Source organism: Astatotilapia calliptera, chromosome 7 (genome assembly GCF_900246225.1).
Source record: "Astatotilapia calliptera chromosome 7, fAstCal1.2, whole genome shotgun sequence".
Classification (NCBI taxonomy): Eukaryota; Metazoa; Chordata; class Actinopteri; order Cichliformes; family Cichlidae; genus Astatotilapia; species Astatotilapia calliptera.
In genome coordinates this window covers 53,050,787-53,069,692 of record NC_039308.1, presented here as the reverse complement: position 1 = coordinate 53,069,692, position 18,906 = coordinate 53,050,787, and the positions used below count along the sequence as shown (strand labels likewise).

Sequence of the window (18,906 nt, the reverse complement as noted above, 5' to 3'; positions counted from 1 at the left end):
CACAAACCAATAAAAATGTATATGGGCCAGTAAAACTGAGCCACTGACGTGCGGGATTTTAGGTTGGACACTGAGACGTTAATATTAATTAACGTCTACACCATCATAACATCTTGTTTTAAGCAGCGCAGAAACATTGCATCAAAGCACAGGGCAAACTTCAGAGTGCTGATACGCTGGCGTCTATTCATTGCACCCACCCCATTCTCCTTTAAAGGCTAACAGACACAAACTCACTGATTCACTTCCACAGACAGAAACCCATGTACAGGAACTCACAAAGCCTTCCAAGAACACAGAGTAAAGATTAATTGAATTTTTTATTCTTATTATTTTATTATTATATCATTACTGAAATAATCGCTAGCTGCAGCCCTAATCACATTTCTCAGTTTCTTTTAAAAGCCATTAAAATGTGTGGCATATTGCAGTGTGCACAAAATTGCACATGCATTGTCATATTATTTGCTAAATGTGGCTAACATTAGCAGCGGCAGCACCAGCAGATTTGGAGGTTGGCACTGAATCCAGTTACCTACAGTCCAAATTGGATGGGGTAAAAGCCAGTATATTCAGCCACAGCCTAAAAACATATTTTCATTTTAAATATTGGAAAAGTCACACTTAATTTACGATAAGACATCTACCTTCATTTTCAGGTATCTAGTTTGTACAATACATTTCCAGTAAATTAATAAACAATGGCTCTGTTTTCTCCTTGTTAATGTAGCTTTGACTTGTGTCTGCATATACATAAGCCTAAAAATGTAAATTGGTATCAGCACCCAACAATCAGGACTGGGCTCTAATCAAACATTTTCAGCCATTGTTTTCCAGCATCCTTAATTTAAACACATTCTTTATCATCTACACGGAGGCCATCCACTTTGATATCCTTTATAAGAAAGCAATCTGTGTGCATAGTCCTATCTGCAAAACCAAGGTTTATAGGTGCAGCATGTATAAACACATGGCATAAATACAGTAATTCAGTCTCATTAGTATGTCTGTTGTCACCACCAAACAGATAAGCCCCTAATTCCAGCCAGTTTCTATAAATACACAGGATTACAAAGCTGCAGTCAGTCAAATTTAACTTAAGTAGGCAAAATATCAGATGCGCTTGTCCTTCCTTCCAAAACCGCAATGACTCAGATGATGGTTGCTCTCATGACAGCTCAGGGCAACATGATTTACAAACCAACATGTATGTCTGCCCTTGGGTTGATATTTTCTTCTTCACAGTAACATGTTTGCCAGAGTTGCTGCCTGTACAGCTCTGTGTTCTGATCTGTTTTTCAGCAGGGAAAGAAAGACGCAAACTGGATTGTGCAATGAAACATCTGAAGGGTAACCACAAACAACATCTGTAGTACGACTCTCCCACTTCATTTGACAAATCTATTTTCCTTCCCAGCTGCAGATTCATCTAGTGTTACTATCACAATGCCAGTCGCCAGCATTTACACATTTTAGTCGCACGCACAAGGGAGTTCAAGATGAAGATGTGCGTCAATGAATCACAAAACTTCCAGTAAAATATGCAGTAATTATATATGTGATAGGGTAAAAAAATCACTGTAATTGTTAAATAGCATTCAGTGCTAAAGTCATAGACTGTATTAACAAAAACAACACAAGTGAAATGCATGACAGGACCACTGCTATATTTTTCCAAAAAACATAACAGAACTTCATACACATTTAATACCTGGCATCTTGGCCGGAAGTGACGCTTAGACATCTCACAATCTTGTTTTGTATTCAAAACAAGATTGTGAGATATAAGGAACCACCAGAAAGAGGTGGTTGATTGTTTTCCTCTGCAGCTAAACTGACTTAGGAATCCCTTAAGAAGCTTTTGGAAGGATAAGGTAAAGAAATTAGAGTCAATACAGGATATTTCGATTACTAAAATCCCGGATAACATCAAGTCAGAATCTGAAGCTCACATCTTCATTGTTATCTCTTATTTCTACACGTCCTAACATGCTAGTGTCTTCTGTACATAAATTAAATAGGTTACAGCACATGTGAAAACGAGATAAGTGATAATAACATGCAAAAAAAACAACTTACATCAATCAATACTAAACAGGTGAACACTGGTGCCTTCAGTTCATGTTAGCAGCTGTCCATTGGTTAGTATGGAAACTAACAATGAAAGTTAGCCTGCATGCGCCATACCAAACAGTCGTTTATCCCCATCAAAGACCCCACACACACAAGCACACACATAGCTGGTATTATTATGACATGTTTAAAATGTAACGACAGCGGGGCAGGCGAGCAGGTAGTCCAGTGCCACTAACCTAATCCCAGCTAGGGACCTAACTACTTTCCCAAAAATCCCACTTCGTTTTTTGTTTTGTTTTTTACTAACGGAACATCAGTACAAGGTGAGACAGCGCACCACCTCCCCCTTTAATTTACAAAGAGGAAGAAAAAAAACCATGTCATATTTCTAGCAGCTGACTTCATATTACCACTCCCTCCTTGCGTCCTGCACCCTGACACTAAATCTTGTGCCCCTTTTATACCCTCTTGGTCAAATCAGCCCCCTAGCTGGCCGACATTTTGTTCCAGCAGCTAGGCTAGCTACTCCCAGCTAATCTTACCTGGACGCACTTAATAACCCGTCCGCTCGATGACAGCTCTAACGCAAGGCATTCTGTAGCTTATTCTGACCGTTTATGCATGCCCCACATAAAATACGTTAATGAACCTCGTTATTGGCCATTTCAAATAGGAGGTACGTTAGCGTGGCAACTTGCTAACCCCTTAGCATAGCGCGCAGATGCAGTTGGTAGTAGTGAGGTAGCTAAGTTACCTCGGCTTGCACCGTTATCGTTCGCCTGTACCCGCAGGGGGACACATCTAGTCAACTCCTACGGCTGCAAAGAAAAACACGCTCCCCAACAACGCACTTGAGGAAAAAAATCAAGATAACCATTCACCTTCGTGAAAGCAATGGTCCTCTCGGCGTGCTTGTTAAAATCTCACATAAAAGGAAAGGGGTCTCTCTGGTGTGGCTCCAGAGCAGCAGCAGCCGCCGCACTGCAATGGCAGGCAGTGGATGAAGCCTGCCCCCCCCCCCTGCGCTCACACTTCGGCTCCCTGCTCCGCCGCGGCGACAGTGACAGGTTCGCCTGGAAGAAACCATTCCGGTTTATCCGCGGGGGGAGAGGAGGAGGAGGAGAGCAGGGATGCAGAGCAGAGAGGCTGCCCACAGCAGGAGCAGCAGCAGTGATATCCAGCAACACGAAGCGCCATTCCAGCGCGTCGTTGAAGATGGAGAAAACACGCCGAAGACGCTTTATCAGATTGCGGTGAACATATCATTATCCAGTTTGAGGACCCGAGTAATTAAGGCGACTGTTATTTTGTCATCGATTAATAAATATCAATGTAATTAGATATTCCTGAAGTGGACCGTCGACGATTGTTAATGTTTTTTCATGTAACTTGTTATAATTACACTTTTTAAATTTATTATTAGCCTATACGTTAGATAAACTAAATCTGGTTTAAATTAATGCATTGGTTGCGAGAAGCCTTTTAAATTTCACATTAGGTGAACATGTTTATTGACTAACAGCGGACACTTATTGCTTGGGTTGTTTTAAATTATCATTATTTTAATCTAAATAATAACACAAGTTTAGGCAGCAGATCAGCGCATGGTCAAATAAATTAGAAAAAGCAGGTAAATTTTCATTTTATTTAGGTTAACAAATTTTCTGTTGTCAATAAAAAGCTTGTGAGTGTGTAGTCAGTCATAAATAACCCCCAGAACGGCAATTCGCTAAAAACTTATTAACTTTGAAGTTAATATTTGTCTTGACCACCAAACTGCCCTTTTCCCCCCTTTTTCCAGGTAATATGCTTTGCACTAAACCAAATTGTCTGCCCTCTTTTCCTCATATTGTGCAAAAAGGTAAAGTACAGAGAGGTATTTTTGTGTGAGGATGACAGGGCTATTGGCAGTGTTTGCATTCATACTTTTAAAAGTGTAGTTTTAAAATAGTATTTTTTGCTTTTTTGCCAACATAATGAAAGTATTTTTAAAACACAGCTCATTCAAATGCTGCAGTACTCGCTAGTGTCAAAACTAAGACACTCCAAGATTTTTTTTTAAAGCAAACAACATTTGTAAACATTTAACACAAAGCTAGAACACATATTCATTAGTTACAGACACAGAACCTCAAGCTCTATATAATCTCACTAAAAAAAATAGCAGAACTTAACAGTAATTCAAAAGATTGACTTTAACAAATCTGTAGAGTTCACTAAGTGTCCTTTAAAGGCATCAGTGCTGGACAAGGACAGGACGCTTTATCCCACATGCCTTTCTCCACATGTGTGAATAGATGCCTTCCTTATGTTGCTCTGAATGCAAACTGTGTCACCAAGAAATGTATTTAGCTATTACTTTTAACAACCTCAAACGTAAACTTTTTTATAGGAAAAGCTGAGGTAGGTTACTTAAGTTGTAACTACATGGTGCAGAAAGCCATTTAAAATGCAGAGGATAGAATTAAAATCCAGCCTACAGTCACGATGCTCAATACTCCTTCCCATGGGGGCATACAGATTTAATCAATATACAGCTGAATGTAAATTGTGCACTGCACCAAACTCCACTCTTAAGACTCTATCGCATGCACTTTAGTTTGTTAGCGTTTCCACAAGTAACTAATTCCCTGCAGCGCCGTCCGTTGTGTATTTTATCACTTTGAGAATGTGTGACCGTTCTTGTCACCTCTACCTCTGGCACTAATGAACGCAGGAGAAGATAGGGCCTGAATATAATGCTGGAGGAGCACAGAGGTCCTGCAATGTAGCTGACGTAAGGAGATCGCTGCAGATTTCATTGGAGGATCAGAAGGAGAAGGGGGAGGTGAGGGGCATCTTGAATGGAAGAATGTGTGTTGGCCAAGGTCATAAGAATTAGATAAACAAAGGCAGGCACAGATGTCGTGTGGAAAAGCAAAGTGTAATGAGCAGCAGTTGTAACTTACAACTTTTCTGTGCTTATATTGTGATAACAGCAAAAACTTTTGCAGTAATTGAGAGTGTGATGTGTATCTGGAGGATGAGACTCATCATTGTAAGTTCTTGTCACACATTACAATGTTCAAAGTTTGTAAGCAGAAAAAATCAAACCATACTTGTAATGCATGTGCTGTTTTGCCATCTGCGTCTGTGAATTGAAGTAGCTTTGATGTGAGCTCATGCCTCTTAATGTATTTCTGCAGAAGCCCTTGACGTACCCTCTGTTATTGCTACAAGAGTGTTTGCATCACTGACTTCAACAGCACAGAGGGAGTTTCACACGCCGTGCAACAGAATAATGCAGCGTCTTCTCCCCCCCCCCCATCAGTGCATCTAAAAACACAGACAGGATCCAAAGCAAGTATGACCAGAGTAGGAACGAATCACACGAGTGGAAAAGCAAATTAGAAATTCACAGCAGGCTGGCTTTTAGAGTGCACTGCCCCTGACGGCACGTGAGTCACCTCTCGGTTGTACAGGTCAGGAAAACAGCCGACTAAGCAAAGGCTGGCGTGGCCATCTATGTGCTTTAATGACCACAGCTATCAAATGACATGACAGAAGTTAAACATAGCACTGCAGCAGAGGAAAATAAATGCATTTGTCCAATAGCTACGTGGAATAATATATGATATTCCATGACTCCATGTTGCCAAAGCTGCAAGATGATACGCAAAACTTGGTTTCTTATCTTGTTACCCAGTGGCTGGTTTTACAAATTGGAGTACATCAGTGTAATCCCATAACGGAGTGAGCTGGCTACTGTACAGTGGCTTGTGTTTCTGCGATTTCTGTGTTGTCCTCTGTCAGCATCACTGACCTCTAGCATGAGAAAGCATCCCACTGACGTGACAGCCAAGCCATTAATTCAGGACAGAAAGGTTTTCAGAGGGCCGTGACGTTATGAAGCGCGGCACATAGACGCCATCATTCGTGATCTCACGAGTAGGAGGCATCTTGTAAAGTCAACAGGTAAGAAAAGCACCCATCAAACAGCGTTTTATAGATGAATGAAGTGTGACCTCTGTAAAGCATGTAGAGCGGTAAAATCCAGCTGAAGGCTCTAGGAGACACGATGTTGCTGCTGGTACCTGGATTAGAAGCTCATTTTACAGTTTGTGATTGCATCATCAGTTATAATATATATATTTAACCTGGAGTGTAATATTCAGTTCCTGCATCCAAATATAGATAGCATTTATGATGATAATCATGCAGCTGTTTGCTGTTTAACCTTTTGAGTACTGCGCTTTTATGTAAGGCACAGCTAATGATTCACTTTTGTCTTTGTGGTTTGCTTCCTTTGAATGCAATTAATAATTTATTTATTTTTATTATCACATGAATTGCCAAATGGCTGCTTTGAAATGTGCTTTTGCTGCAAAGGAGCAGCTAAATTGTCACCGTATATCTGTGGAGAATTTGACTTTTGCACCATCCGTATTATTGCACCGGATCAAAAATGCTATCCCAGAAAATACTCTATTACATAAGTGTCTTTTTTAAATTTCCACTTTAAACACAGGTAGCCTGTTTAATAAACTGGTGCAAGCATTCTGATCTAGAGTTAGTGGAAAATAAGGAATGACACAAACACCATCTGACACCATGGATATTCAGGATGTGATTGAGAAAGGACAAATCTGGATTTACTGATTCGTGCTTTTTAAAAGCTAAAATCATGTTCAGGAGGGAGGAAACACATATTTTCCAAGATTCCCCAAATGAACCTATAATCTGTGTCTCATTTTCCCACCAACGGCTGAGAGCTCAGACATATCAGGTGACATGAAACGGCCTCACATCCCCGGCCTGCGGATCATGTGACAACAGTCTACCACAGCATCCAAATCCTCTGGATCAAACGACATCATGTACACCGGCAAAGAAGCAATCACCTAAGTATGTTTATCCCAGGAGGGAGCATGAATGCTAATAAAGATGAACAATTCCAATCAGTTAATGTGGATGCGCGTTATGATAGAGAGGTTTTTCACTAGTAAGGTGGGGGGGCTAAATTGTTTTGCCTTTGAGCAAATGCAAAAGTTAACCATGAAGCTGAATTCCTCGAGGGGGAATTAAAGATTTTAGATGACCAGTTTTGGTTCCGCAGAGTGCTGAATGGCACCAATGTGTTGATTTTCAGCGTGCATTAAGAGGAACTGCTGAAATCCTGTGATCTAAGGCCTAACCACCTACACACCGTGTGACCCAGGATGTGAAATATCACTTAAGGCTTAAATTTATGAGGTGGCTGCTTCTTATTCCCCATCATCAAGAACTTTAAATTATTTTGGATTCATAAGCGGCTGTCTATCCTTGGCTTGCTCCAAAGAGAAAAACCTTGCTCGGGATGATAGTAAAGCAATTAGAGGCCTAGGTGGACTGTAATCAGATGGTCCCTTTGGACCAGACCGAAGGGGTATTTTGGAGGGCAGTTGATAGGGGTAACAGAGACAGGAAGAAAAAGGGAGAAAAATCACCCAGGTGTAATTTACCGCACTGCGGAAATAAGCCAGACCATGCTATAAATCTCCACTTCTCATTTCTACTAGAAAATAATTTTTACTAAAGTGCAGGTTAAGTCACTGGCAGATCCCATGAGAAAAAGATAAATCAGGGCATAGAGTGCATTGTTGAAGGTGTCCCCCCTAATGCAATAAATTAAAAAAAGCATGGAGTTAAACAATTCTGTATCATCGGCTTCAGCAATCAACTCTACCACTTCCTGTGGCTGCACAGTTCATTTATTGTCGCGATCATTTGTATCGTAACATTAGTGCCTATGTAAAAGCTAAACCCAACATCCAACCCCCCTTTTTTTCTCTATTGTGTCAGCTGTGCAAAAAAAAAAAAAAAGAGAGAGCATGTGTCACTCTGTTCCTGTGCATTTAAGTAGTAAAACTCTGCCCTCTGCAGGCTTTCAGCAGAACACTTTATCTGTCTTGAACCTGGCTATGTCAAGCCTCGCAAGAAGAAATCTATATGAAGAATTATTCATGATGGAGTGAACACAAGCAGGAGGAGAGTGGATCTGCGTGATTGCAGGCCCATGTTGGCGGGTGATGCACGCGCGATCTAATGGAGGGATGAAGGAGCTGCGGCTGTTCGGGTTTGCCGTGATGGGATGCTCCTGAGCCTAAACAGCATATGGTGCCTCCCTGGGCATCAACACACATCCTACATGTACAGAAACATGGCAGGCTGCAAGAAGCACACAGACGCACCGCTTACACAGCGAGTGCGCACACATCTAACTACACAAAAAATACAAACACACACTGCTGTCATGTAGAAATATAAATCAGTAAAGTAAAACCTTACATTTAACCTTACAGTACTTGAAGCTAGGGGTGCACTGATATATTGGCGTTGTTATTGGCTGATGTTGTCCTTGTTGCCTGACATCAACATATCGACTTCCTTCAAAGACAGAATTAAATGTCAATAATGTCCATCTGGACTGGATCGTCATTCACCTGAATTTGTATGATCTGATACTATCAACGAGTATGTTGCTTGATGTAAACACCTAATGAGTAAAGGGGAAAGCTCACAATATAGCATTATCACAATGGAAGGTTATTATTTAGACAATAAAACAGCAGCTATTTGTGATAATCACTTACTGATGTCCATTTCATTTTAGAAAATAATCACACCGTTGCTGGAACTAGTTTCTTAAAAGTTTAAAACCTCTATTTCTCTCAGGAGAGAGACTCGGTGTATTTGGACTAAATAAAACCATCAGATGTTGAAAAAACTGTCATCCTTTTCAATAATTATTTACTTATCATAATAAATCATTCTGAACCCTTTTCAATAAGCAATGCAATGACTCATCTGTGGATATGATTAGTATCACATTTTCCTCTGAGGTGTTTGCTGGGAAATGCAACATATATTTTTGCTGCCTGTAAAATGTATTTGCTTCCAGAAAACCAGCATGCGCTCATGTCATGATAATCAATCAGCGGACATTGTAATCTACGGCGCGTCCACAACCCTCGTGATTGATTAAGTTGTCTCGGCGCAGCCTCCTCACTCTTCCATTCTTCATGCCTGGCTTGCCCACCATGGCCACCATTTTGATTCATACCAACATTACATCATCCTGCTGGGCGTCCTTCACTTGACCATACCCTCAGGTCCTCAACATGAACATTGAGTCCTCCTTGAAAATCAGCCAACATCGTAATGAGGGTCTTTTATTGTGGCGGTAATAGATTGGGGCTGTATTTTTACAACAGGAAATGTGCATGTGTGTGAGATGTTGGTGTAGTGCAACATTTTCAGTAAACCTCAGCTGCACACAGGACCCGCTGCCCAGGTCTCGCACCCCCTATCATAAATCAAGTGGAAAAGTCAATAGAGTTGTTGGAATTTATGTGAGTTTGAGTCTTCTCTTTTGAGATGATTTGTTGTAGATGAGGGACTAGAGTACAACAATTCAGAGGCACAATTTATTTTCCTCAAATTGTCCACTGACAAGCAAGGACTCTGGACAAGAGGAAATCGCAAATGCTGACAGAAACAGAAGCGTTACAAAAACATGCAATAACTAGTTAATTAGGGGTCAAAATGCACAATTTTTTGTGAATTAGCAAATGCTACAAAGCACCGTGCAGTGTCATCATAGAGCCTTAACTGACCCCACCAGATGTCCTAACCGAGGACACATAGATAGTCCTTGTTCTCGGGTCACACCCCCAAGACACGTCCTCAACATCTGCCATTCCCACCGCACAGCATTTGGGATCACACACATCAGCAGCATCACACATGGTCCGCTCAAGCTCAGTGTCACATATAAGCCCCCTGAATCACCTCCAACCACCCCTCAAGTGCTTATCACCAACAGGACATAAAAATCATCCATTTGACTGTTCTTACATAACAGACCTGCCTCATGTAGAGGAAATCAGTTGCTCCAATCCCAGTTCTTCCCCCATGACCCCCCTTACTCATCCCTGCTCCTCCTTCCATTGTGTTAGTCGTGATAAATCTCCTGCACCCACCCCCTATGCACTGTTCATCCCTCCTTTCCACAGCTCTTGTTGTGCGTCCCGCTCAGGTGCGGCCCTCCGCTCCCGCTCTTCCATTCCTTCATCGCATGGGAACAATCTCCTGGTAACAGGCCCTGAATATGCAGATTGGTTAATTCAGCTGCAGTTGCTCTCTCTGTAAATGCATCTGCAGCACTTTCCTAAGACTGAGCAGTGAATAAATGCTTACGCTGGGGCTTTTTAGGTGGTAGTTGGGGGGGGGGGGGAGTGCCTGTGTCCATGGCAGATTGCAGCCAAGGATGGGATTTTGAGAGTGGAATAAGGCAAGCAGAACTAATAAGAGATTAGGCTTTGACCGGTGCAAACCTCGGGCACAGGTAGTGACTGATCCTGATCAGTTAAGGAGTAATTAATTTAATTGTGCTCTTTATCATGGCTTAGCTGCATCTCCTCCCTGCTGATGCAGTTATAGCTTCTCTCTGCAGCTCACCTGGTTATAGCCTTTGCAGCAAACATTCCTTTAACATTTTCCAAAACAGCTGAGAGAGCAGGAAAAACACTGCATTAAAAACACATCTTCTCCCAAAATCAACGCACACACGAAAACAGCAAGCCCAGTTGCACCAAGGCTACACAGCCTTTTTCTGCTCGTCTGTAAAAGACGTTTGATGTAACATAGCGCACGCAAAGAGCCACACATTCAGGAACAAAATACATCAAGCAATGTATTTTTTTAGAGCACCGGAGTCAAAGATATTAGAAGTGTAAATGATAACGAAAATGGGATTTTGTGCTCCACTGTGTGCAACACTGCTTTGCAAAGTTAGTGTCACTCGTGAACATGGAAAAATAACTCCTGCCATACACAAAGGCACTGGGTGCATAAAAAGACTGTAGTTAACCCCCCTTCTCCATCTCTGTTGTGCTTTCTGCAGCCTTAGCACTAAAATCTGATTCAAGCTTTCTGTGAACAAGTGCACTGCTTGCCAATACAAATGACAGCGGGAGTGGGCCACGCGCCAAAGTCCTCCCCTGACTATCAAGAGAGAAAAGCAATCAAAAGAAGCAATCAATATAAACAAAGTCTTAACTACTATTGATTATTTAGCTCCACACTGATGGGCAATGATAGTTATGGACCTGAATTCATACACTCAGTTGATTAATATCTTTACCCATGTGTTGAATCAGCCAAACAGGCAAAAGTTTTTACATTATTTTTTAATTTTTGGGGGGGTGGGATTGTATAAAATGAATGCACATCATCCAGAGGCTCAGTGGCAGTGTTGTGTCTGGTGTGACATGCCAGCGGGATGTAATGGAAACTGTTCCTCAGCTCAGCATCCTGCGGTGTCATCACTCACTGTAAGGCGGACCGTTACTTCCATCAGCTGCATTTGAGTTTGGGCAAGTCAGCAAGTTTTCCTCTATTGCACACGCAGCCCATGCTAAAGAAATATACCCTGGAAAGGCCCAGGATCCCTTAGCTGAGCTCTCAGTCTCTGGTGAGGTAGTGGCCACTCAGGCTGTTTCAAGTATCCTCTCTGAGCGGTAGGTCATAAAGACAAATGACAGCACGGTGTATGACTTACAGAGCGTGATAGGAAACGAGAATGCAGAAACGCCACACTGCTTTTTTTATTCCAATGAAAGCTTAGGTTGGTTATGCATGGCTCAAAATCAAGGCCACCACTAATCTGTCAATTACAGCCTAAAAGCCTCCACCATATCACCGCCAGGTTTGCTGGATGGGAACTGAATGTTGATTTTGTAATTACTTTTCAAATGTAGGTCTTTTGTTTAGTCAATCATGACAATTCTTTCCTTTTTTTTGTCAGTGCAGACAATGACTGATATGCGCCGCTAAACTCACTGTGCAGGAGGGTTTTCGCTGCTTTTAGCCACGTTAATTAAATGGCTTTAGGGATAAAAAAAAATATATCAGCCTGTCACTCAATTGATCCGCCACTTACACTGAAGCATTTCAAGTATTGGATGGATTGCGCTTATGCTGAATCCTACAATAGTGACTTCAGGCCAACAGTTTCTCCTTTTATTGAAATAAAAGTATCTTTGCTACTACTTTATGGATTTATACAAAGGCAAATTTAATGCAGATATCCCATGATCACCAGGGGATAAATAAGGATAAATCCTTTTTTTTTTTCTCATAATGCTCCGACTTTTACTCTCATGCCACCATGAGGTCGTGATTTATGGTTTTGGGCAAAATACTTCAGCAATTACAGGATTGATTGCTGTGAAATTCAGTTCAGATGGATTGCAGCAACACCGGGGATCCTCTTTCATATAACGCCATCCTCAAGTCAAACAGCTCCCAGTATGTGGTTTATCACAAATACCTGCAAAACTGATAACAAATCCATGAACCCGAACTGTGCTATATGCTGCTATTTGCTTACTGAAGCTAAAAATAAGCTCTCAAAATACACTTAATAGTATTTAAAAGCATTTTATGTGATTATAACTTGTTTAAAATAAATTACAGCACTTCAAAAGAAACTACATATATACCCCAGAGGCAATAAAAACTCATGTTCTCAAGGGCTGGTATTATTTTTTTCTACCAATCCTTGTATTAATAATTAAACCTGCTGAGAGGTTTTCCTTTAATGAGATGGAACAATTGTGCAGAATTCCTAGTCAGGTCATCGCCGAGCTGTCAACGCGATACTGCTCCCCTGAGGCTGAGGCCCTCCAGCAGTCTACTGCTGTGTCTGTGAATGCGTGCGTTACAACTGTGTTTGCTTTGATTTGCGCACATTAGAGCCGCTCTCCTCCTTGTTATGCCTCATGTATCAGAAAGCGCTTTGCAAAGAGCACGTCATGATAACTTAAAGCGACTTTACGGATTTGAAAGGAAAAATGTGACAGGTTTTACTTTGAGCATTTAGGAACAGTTTGGTGGATTCAACAATTGAGACACCTGCGCTCTGAATATAAAAAGAGTGTTTTGTGTATGTGTGTCTCTGTGTGTGGCTTGATCCTAAAACATAATCTAACCGTTTTTATATATTTTGGATCATATAAACCTCAAATATTCATCAGCATCCTGAACTTTATTTTAAACTTTAGAGCAGATTTTAAATGTCACTGTGAGAAAATGTGTCTTTTATGCAGGTCGGTCGGCTTAGTTAAGCATAAAGACTGGAAACGGAACGACATGGAGCCTGACTGTGTCCGGCAAACATCAACATGTTTTATCTCGTTATATAACCACTAATACACCTCAAGTATGAAATTACCCCACAGAATCGCAGCATTTTTACACGTCAGTTATGCTGAGGATTAAATAAATGTCAGGCATTTGTTTCACCTCTCTTTGCAGTCTAACTAGCTTGCAGTGATATTTTCATATTTATGAGTACGCTTTAATAAGCTATAAAAAATAGCGTTTTTCCTCAACAGTGTTATACCATTTATTTAATATCTTGATAATACTGACAGCTACTACTATACAATCTAATATGATGCAGTACTTTTACTTTTGAAGCCAAACTTGAATCTCAAGCTGCCTCCACTCCATCTGTACATGGATGATGACACGAATACTGAGAAACTGTTCAGCTTTTCAATTTCAGCAGTCTTTCAAGATAACTGTAGAAACCCTGGAATAATGGTATGATGACAAATACACTGCTTACTCATCCCATCACGGAACAATTTCAAGAATATTATAGTCATCTGTCAGTGCACAGTGTAGTTTCCGCTAATCTAACTCTCATCAGCACCCAAGAATATAAGAAATATTCAACTTTAATTAAAGGGTTGCATTGTAAAGCTCCTGTAATCCGGTTATAAATCAGCTATTTGATATTCATGGAATACAAATCTCAGCTGAAGGATTTCTCTTTTTCTATTATTACCTTTCTTCTTGCTGCTTTGAAATGATCTAATGTAACTATTTATTTATGTTATTGTCAAGCTTTGTATGTGGGAATGTTGGAGAACCGCAGAACTGATGTGAATTTTACAGGTCGTGTGTCTTTACCAGGGACAAACAGGTCCTGATTGGCCTGCCTTACAGGGGCAAATGTTTAGAGATTTAAATAACTTCTTTCTTTAGTTGGCACGTTATTGGAATTGCAATTTTTCTGTGTTTCTGTTTTTTCTGGCTTCTTGGAAATGTGTATTTATGATAAAAAAAATCATCACTTTGGCATCCAGTGCATTTACTTACATTAGAATCAAGGAGGTCAATGCTGTCCAAGCTCTTGCTCCTATGAATGCGGCCCTTGATGCGGCGGAGTGATGGCTTGCCCTGACTGGTGCTCACGGAGGAGGCTGCTGTGCCGGAGCCCGCGGTAGGACTGGGGTGTATCCTGAGGTGAGCAGAGAGGGAGCAGGAGGAGTAGGGAGGAAAACAACAACACCACATCAGGGCAAATAAGCTCATGCATATTTTTAATACAGCAGGAGAAAGTGCCACGAGTGAGACTAAAGAAGACGAGGAAGCAGGCTTTAGTGATGTTTCTGCCTTTCAAAATGCCACAGCCCCCCTACAGGATAAAATGGCATTTAAAGAAATATATAATTGGATTTAATTTTACAGAGGCACTGTAGGGAAGCACCGCAGCTTCGAACACAGAAGGCCAGTGCTGCTCCGCAGGCCATGGCAGCCAAACTACAGCTGGGTTGTGGTGAGATGTGGGGAGGAGACACACTGGGCTGACCTGTCACCAATACTCTCATGAAATGTTGTACCCATCGCAAATGACATACTTAAGCAGCGTCGCTGGAGCCCTGCTGACCACATTAAAACCCTCTGCCTCTCCTTCCTTTTGTTTCTTAATTGCTGTGTAAATCACTATAATCACCAAAAAATTAATCAGCCCCAATGGGGGGTGAATAAAGCAGTCACATCTACCTCCTTTAAGCCTTACTGTATGTTACTTTAGCTGAACTTTCTAATAGGGCACAATAGTTGTGCTTATACATTATACATACAAGCCTTAAAAAAATAAAGATTATTGATTAGTGGTTTGTAACAAATTACTAATGTTTAAATATCCAGTGAGCGGAAGTTCTCAGGGTGAAAATGTCTTGTTGTCAAAGGGTTCAGAGGGGAGCTTTAAACTCACAGGAAGCCACTATTAACTCAAATAACCACTTGTTACAACCAAGGTATGCAGAAGAGCATCTCTGAATTCCCAACATGTCAAACCTTGAAGCAGATAGGTTAAAGCAGCAGAATACCACACCAGATGCCACTTCTGTCAGGCCAAGAACAGGAAAAGTGGACAATGGAAGGCTGGAAAAACTGTTGCCTGGTCAGATGAGTCTTGATTTTCTCTGTGACATTCAGATGGCAGGGGAAGATTTTGACATAAATAACATGAAAGCATGGATTCATCCCACCTTGAATCAGTGGTTCAGGCTGCTGGCGGTGGTGTAATGGTGTGGGGGATATTTTCTTGGCACATTTTGGTTCCCTCATTACCAAATGAGCTTTGTTTAAACACTACAGCCTGGAAATACCTGGTTACTCGTGACAGTGAGTTCACTGAAATCAAATGGCCTCCGTAGTCACCAGATCGAAGTGTAATAGAGGTTGCTTTGCGATGTCAGTTTGCCAAATCATGCAGCAACTGGAGTTTTAACCGTCAGTAACCTAGCTGTATTTATTACATTTTCCTATTGTTAACTGTAAAGTTAATCCTCTACAAATCTCATCTATAAATGATTAGTAAATAGGTTATTAAGCGTTCATAAACCAGTTCAAACGTTAATTTGTGACTTCATATATATTTTTTAGCAAGAGTTCAAAAATATGACTGATGTTTCTTAACGACAAAAAAATGTTTTAAATGTGTTTTAAATTTCTCAAATTTGTATATTTATGCCTTTCAGTAATGTATTTCTATATCAACGCAGTTTCAAAGGTGCTGTGATCATTATTGTCACATGCGTTGTTTCGCTCTTCTGTTTAAAATACAATGAAAATGTTAAAAAAGTCAAAACAATATACTAGGGCAATCCATACATGACTGGTTTACTCTTTAGAACTTTTTAAAAATCAGCAGTGGATGTTGCTACATAATTTTGTCCGTACTGAATTAATTCAGTGTAGAAAAAGTTTCTCATGAATATAAAAAGCTCATGAAGCATAGTGTAGCTCAAATTGGCGCTATTGTTACTGCCTCTTCTCTTCTCTGAGTCACTCCTAATGAGGATTTAGATAACACAATATTCAATGAGGTAAAATCCCCTCTATACAGTGCAGCTCAGAGAAAACAGATATCCATTAGCGAGCTCAACAGCAAGCCTGAGGAGCTCCCGAGGTTTGGAGGCTCAGCAGAGACGTTACGGGAGAGAGGCGCGGACAAAAATGGGAGGGAAGAGAACATCACCAACCACTTTCTACCTGCATTCATTCAATTATTGCCTGAAGCATACTAAGGGGCTTACTGGAAACGCTACTGTGAACCATTCAACAGTACGAGTACGTGCGGTCAATTACTGCCGACCTCAGGTTGTTCTCATAAACAATACAGCAAACATGACTAATGAGAAAAGCTGCTTGGATTGTATCACAGCCCTGGTGCAGCCTTGCGCATTCAGAGCCTCATTTCTTGGATGTTGATTCTGAAATGGATTTCAGCCAAAACACTTCAAGCCACAAAGGCAAGGAGTAAAATAGTGCCAGCAACTGTGCCGACTCAGACATAATGTGCAGTGAATTATTTCTTATTCTCTAACAAATATGCAGGTGTAATGTTTCACTTGTGAGCTGAGACAATGTATAACACTGAGATTTAATAATAGCCTCTCCCTTTCACTTGTGACATTTATGGGCACAGTTTAAACTACATGGATGGATGGATGGCGTTTGGCAGCCCAGAAATATTGCCAAAGTGATTGAAGGTCAAAAGAACTCTTTATAATTTAAAGACACATAGTCACAGATTTGAAACTTTACAGGAATAGTTTGACATGTGGGAAATATTGTCCGATCTTTTCATCTTTTCTCCTTAAGAGAAAGGCTACTACCTAATGTGAACCTCACTATTAAAGACATAAACCATTCACTTGTGGAGAAATCGGACAGGTTAGCTGGTAGCCAGTGTTACTTAAAACCCCATACTTAAATAATTTAACCAGTTGTGTGCCATTATAATGTTATTTTCCCATCATCTATCCACTTTATCCAATTCAGGGTTGTGCAGGGAAGCTGGTACTTATCCCAGCTGCCATAGGCCAAGAGGCAGTGTATACCCTGCCCAGAGACCAATTAGCCTAACTTCAATGTAAGTCTTTGGACTATGAGAGGAACCCAATAATCCAAAGAAAAATACAAGTCCACAGAGGCACAGCCAGATGATGGACTCAAACACAGGACCTTCTTGCTGTAAGGCCCTATGGCCCAATGTTATTTTGCTTCCTTGAAAAATATGAAGATTAATTCAGTCAGTTCATATCTGTTCATGTATTTCTTTCCCTTTTTTCCCTATCATATGCTGTTATGTTGTGGATGTGAATGTACTACAGATGGTAAGTATTTTTTTCTAGTTTTGGATTTTCATGATGTCAAGGAGCACAGAAAGCCTTAATAAGACACTCAGAAGCCCCTCCCACCTACTGTTCAAACGTTGCATTTATGAGGTACTGTTAGTCAGAAGAAAGTTGGGTTAAAGTAGAAAGAGAGCGCAAAATATATTGTATTAGACTGCGGATGAACTGAGGGGAATCCATCAAGACCCAGTACAAGACAAATAATCTACTTTATCTACTCTACTGTAGTTAGAGTTTACAAATAAAAATATCATAGTTGGCCCTCTTTAATATGAAACAGCTAGGAGAAGTGTAGCTTGGCCTTGCTTACTGCAAGCAGAGAGAAAAGTATTAAGCATCCTAAACCTAGCATCACTAATTAAGATGCTATATCTTGTCTGTTTCATATGTACCAGAAAAGAAAAGAAAGCTGTTCTTGACGTTATTATAACTTGCTGTAAATTCCTGGAGTGATGTATTAAAAAATACATGTATATACTATCATTCCCACTGCTGTTTCTATACATACAAAAATATGAGATGTCTTCTAGTATATTTTACAATATATAGCAACCACTTATACACAGTACAAATTGCTGCTGTATTTAATTGGATCTATATTTTTATCAGGGTTTTTTGTACACTGTATTTTCTTATTTATTTATTTATTTTTATTTTTCTAATATATCTCTAATTCACTTTTTCTTTTTGACCCTTGTGCTGCTGTAACAAGTGAATTTCCCCAGTGTGGGATTAAATAAAGTCTTTATCTATGTAACAGAGGGGGGTCAAAACAATAACATTTTAAATCATTCAAGAGATTGTAGGCCTAAATCACAGCACCACAGTTTTGACATCACGCATCCAACAGCAGCTGTTTAATATTCATATTTATTTTGTGATTGAAAATGACAATTTTCCTGACATCTGTTGTGGCTAACATTTCAAAACTGGTCCCATCAAGCGAGTACACCCTGTCGGAAATCCTTTATCAGCGTGCATTAGCAGAATGCTAGGGTTTCTGTGGGCCACACCATCCTTCTGTTGAACACAATAGTATTGGTATTAATAATTATTTCACGCCTGCAGCTCAAGTCACTCCGATGGATAGAGATCAGTGTTTTTTTACAGTATATTGCAACACATTTTCCCGCTGTAGGCTTAATAGGTAGTTAAAATAGTCTTGATAAATTGGCTATAGTTTTAGCCAGAGTTAAAGAAAAATCACTGTATAATAAACAGAAAGCAATTTTAATTGGGTTTTTTGGTAATTTGGTACTATTTTCTCAAGTGTTGTATGCTTCCTTTCTTAAAGGGAACATGCTCAGAC

General features: G+C 40.4%; 1 protein-coding gene across 10 annotated transcripts in view; it reads right to left on the bottom strand.

Annotated features, from left to right (window-relative positions):
• Positions 1-18,906, bottom strand: part of tjp1b (tight junction protein 1b) — a 70,303-nt gene that overhangs the window by 35,115 nt on the left and 16,282 nt on the right. For 5 of the 10 annotated variants that reach the window (XM_026175558.1, XM_026175559.1, XM_026175568.1 and 2 more), the window contains one exon: positions 14,266-14,407. In XM_026175558.1, the coding sequence (XP_026031343.1) occupies positions 14,266-14,407 (142 nt within the window). The other 5 variants (XM_026175561.1, XM_026175562.1, XM_026175566.1 and 2 more) reach the window with 5 other exon arrangements.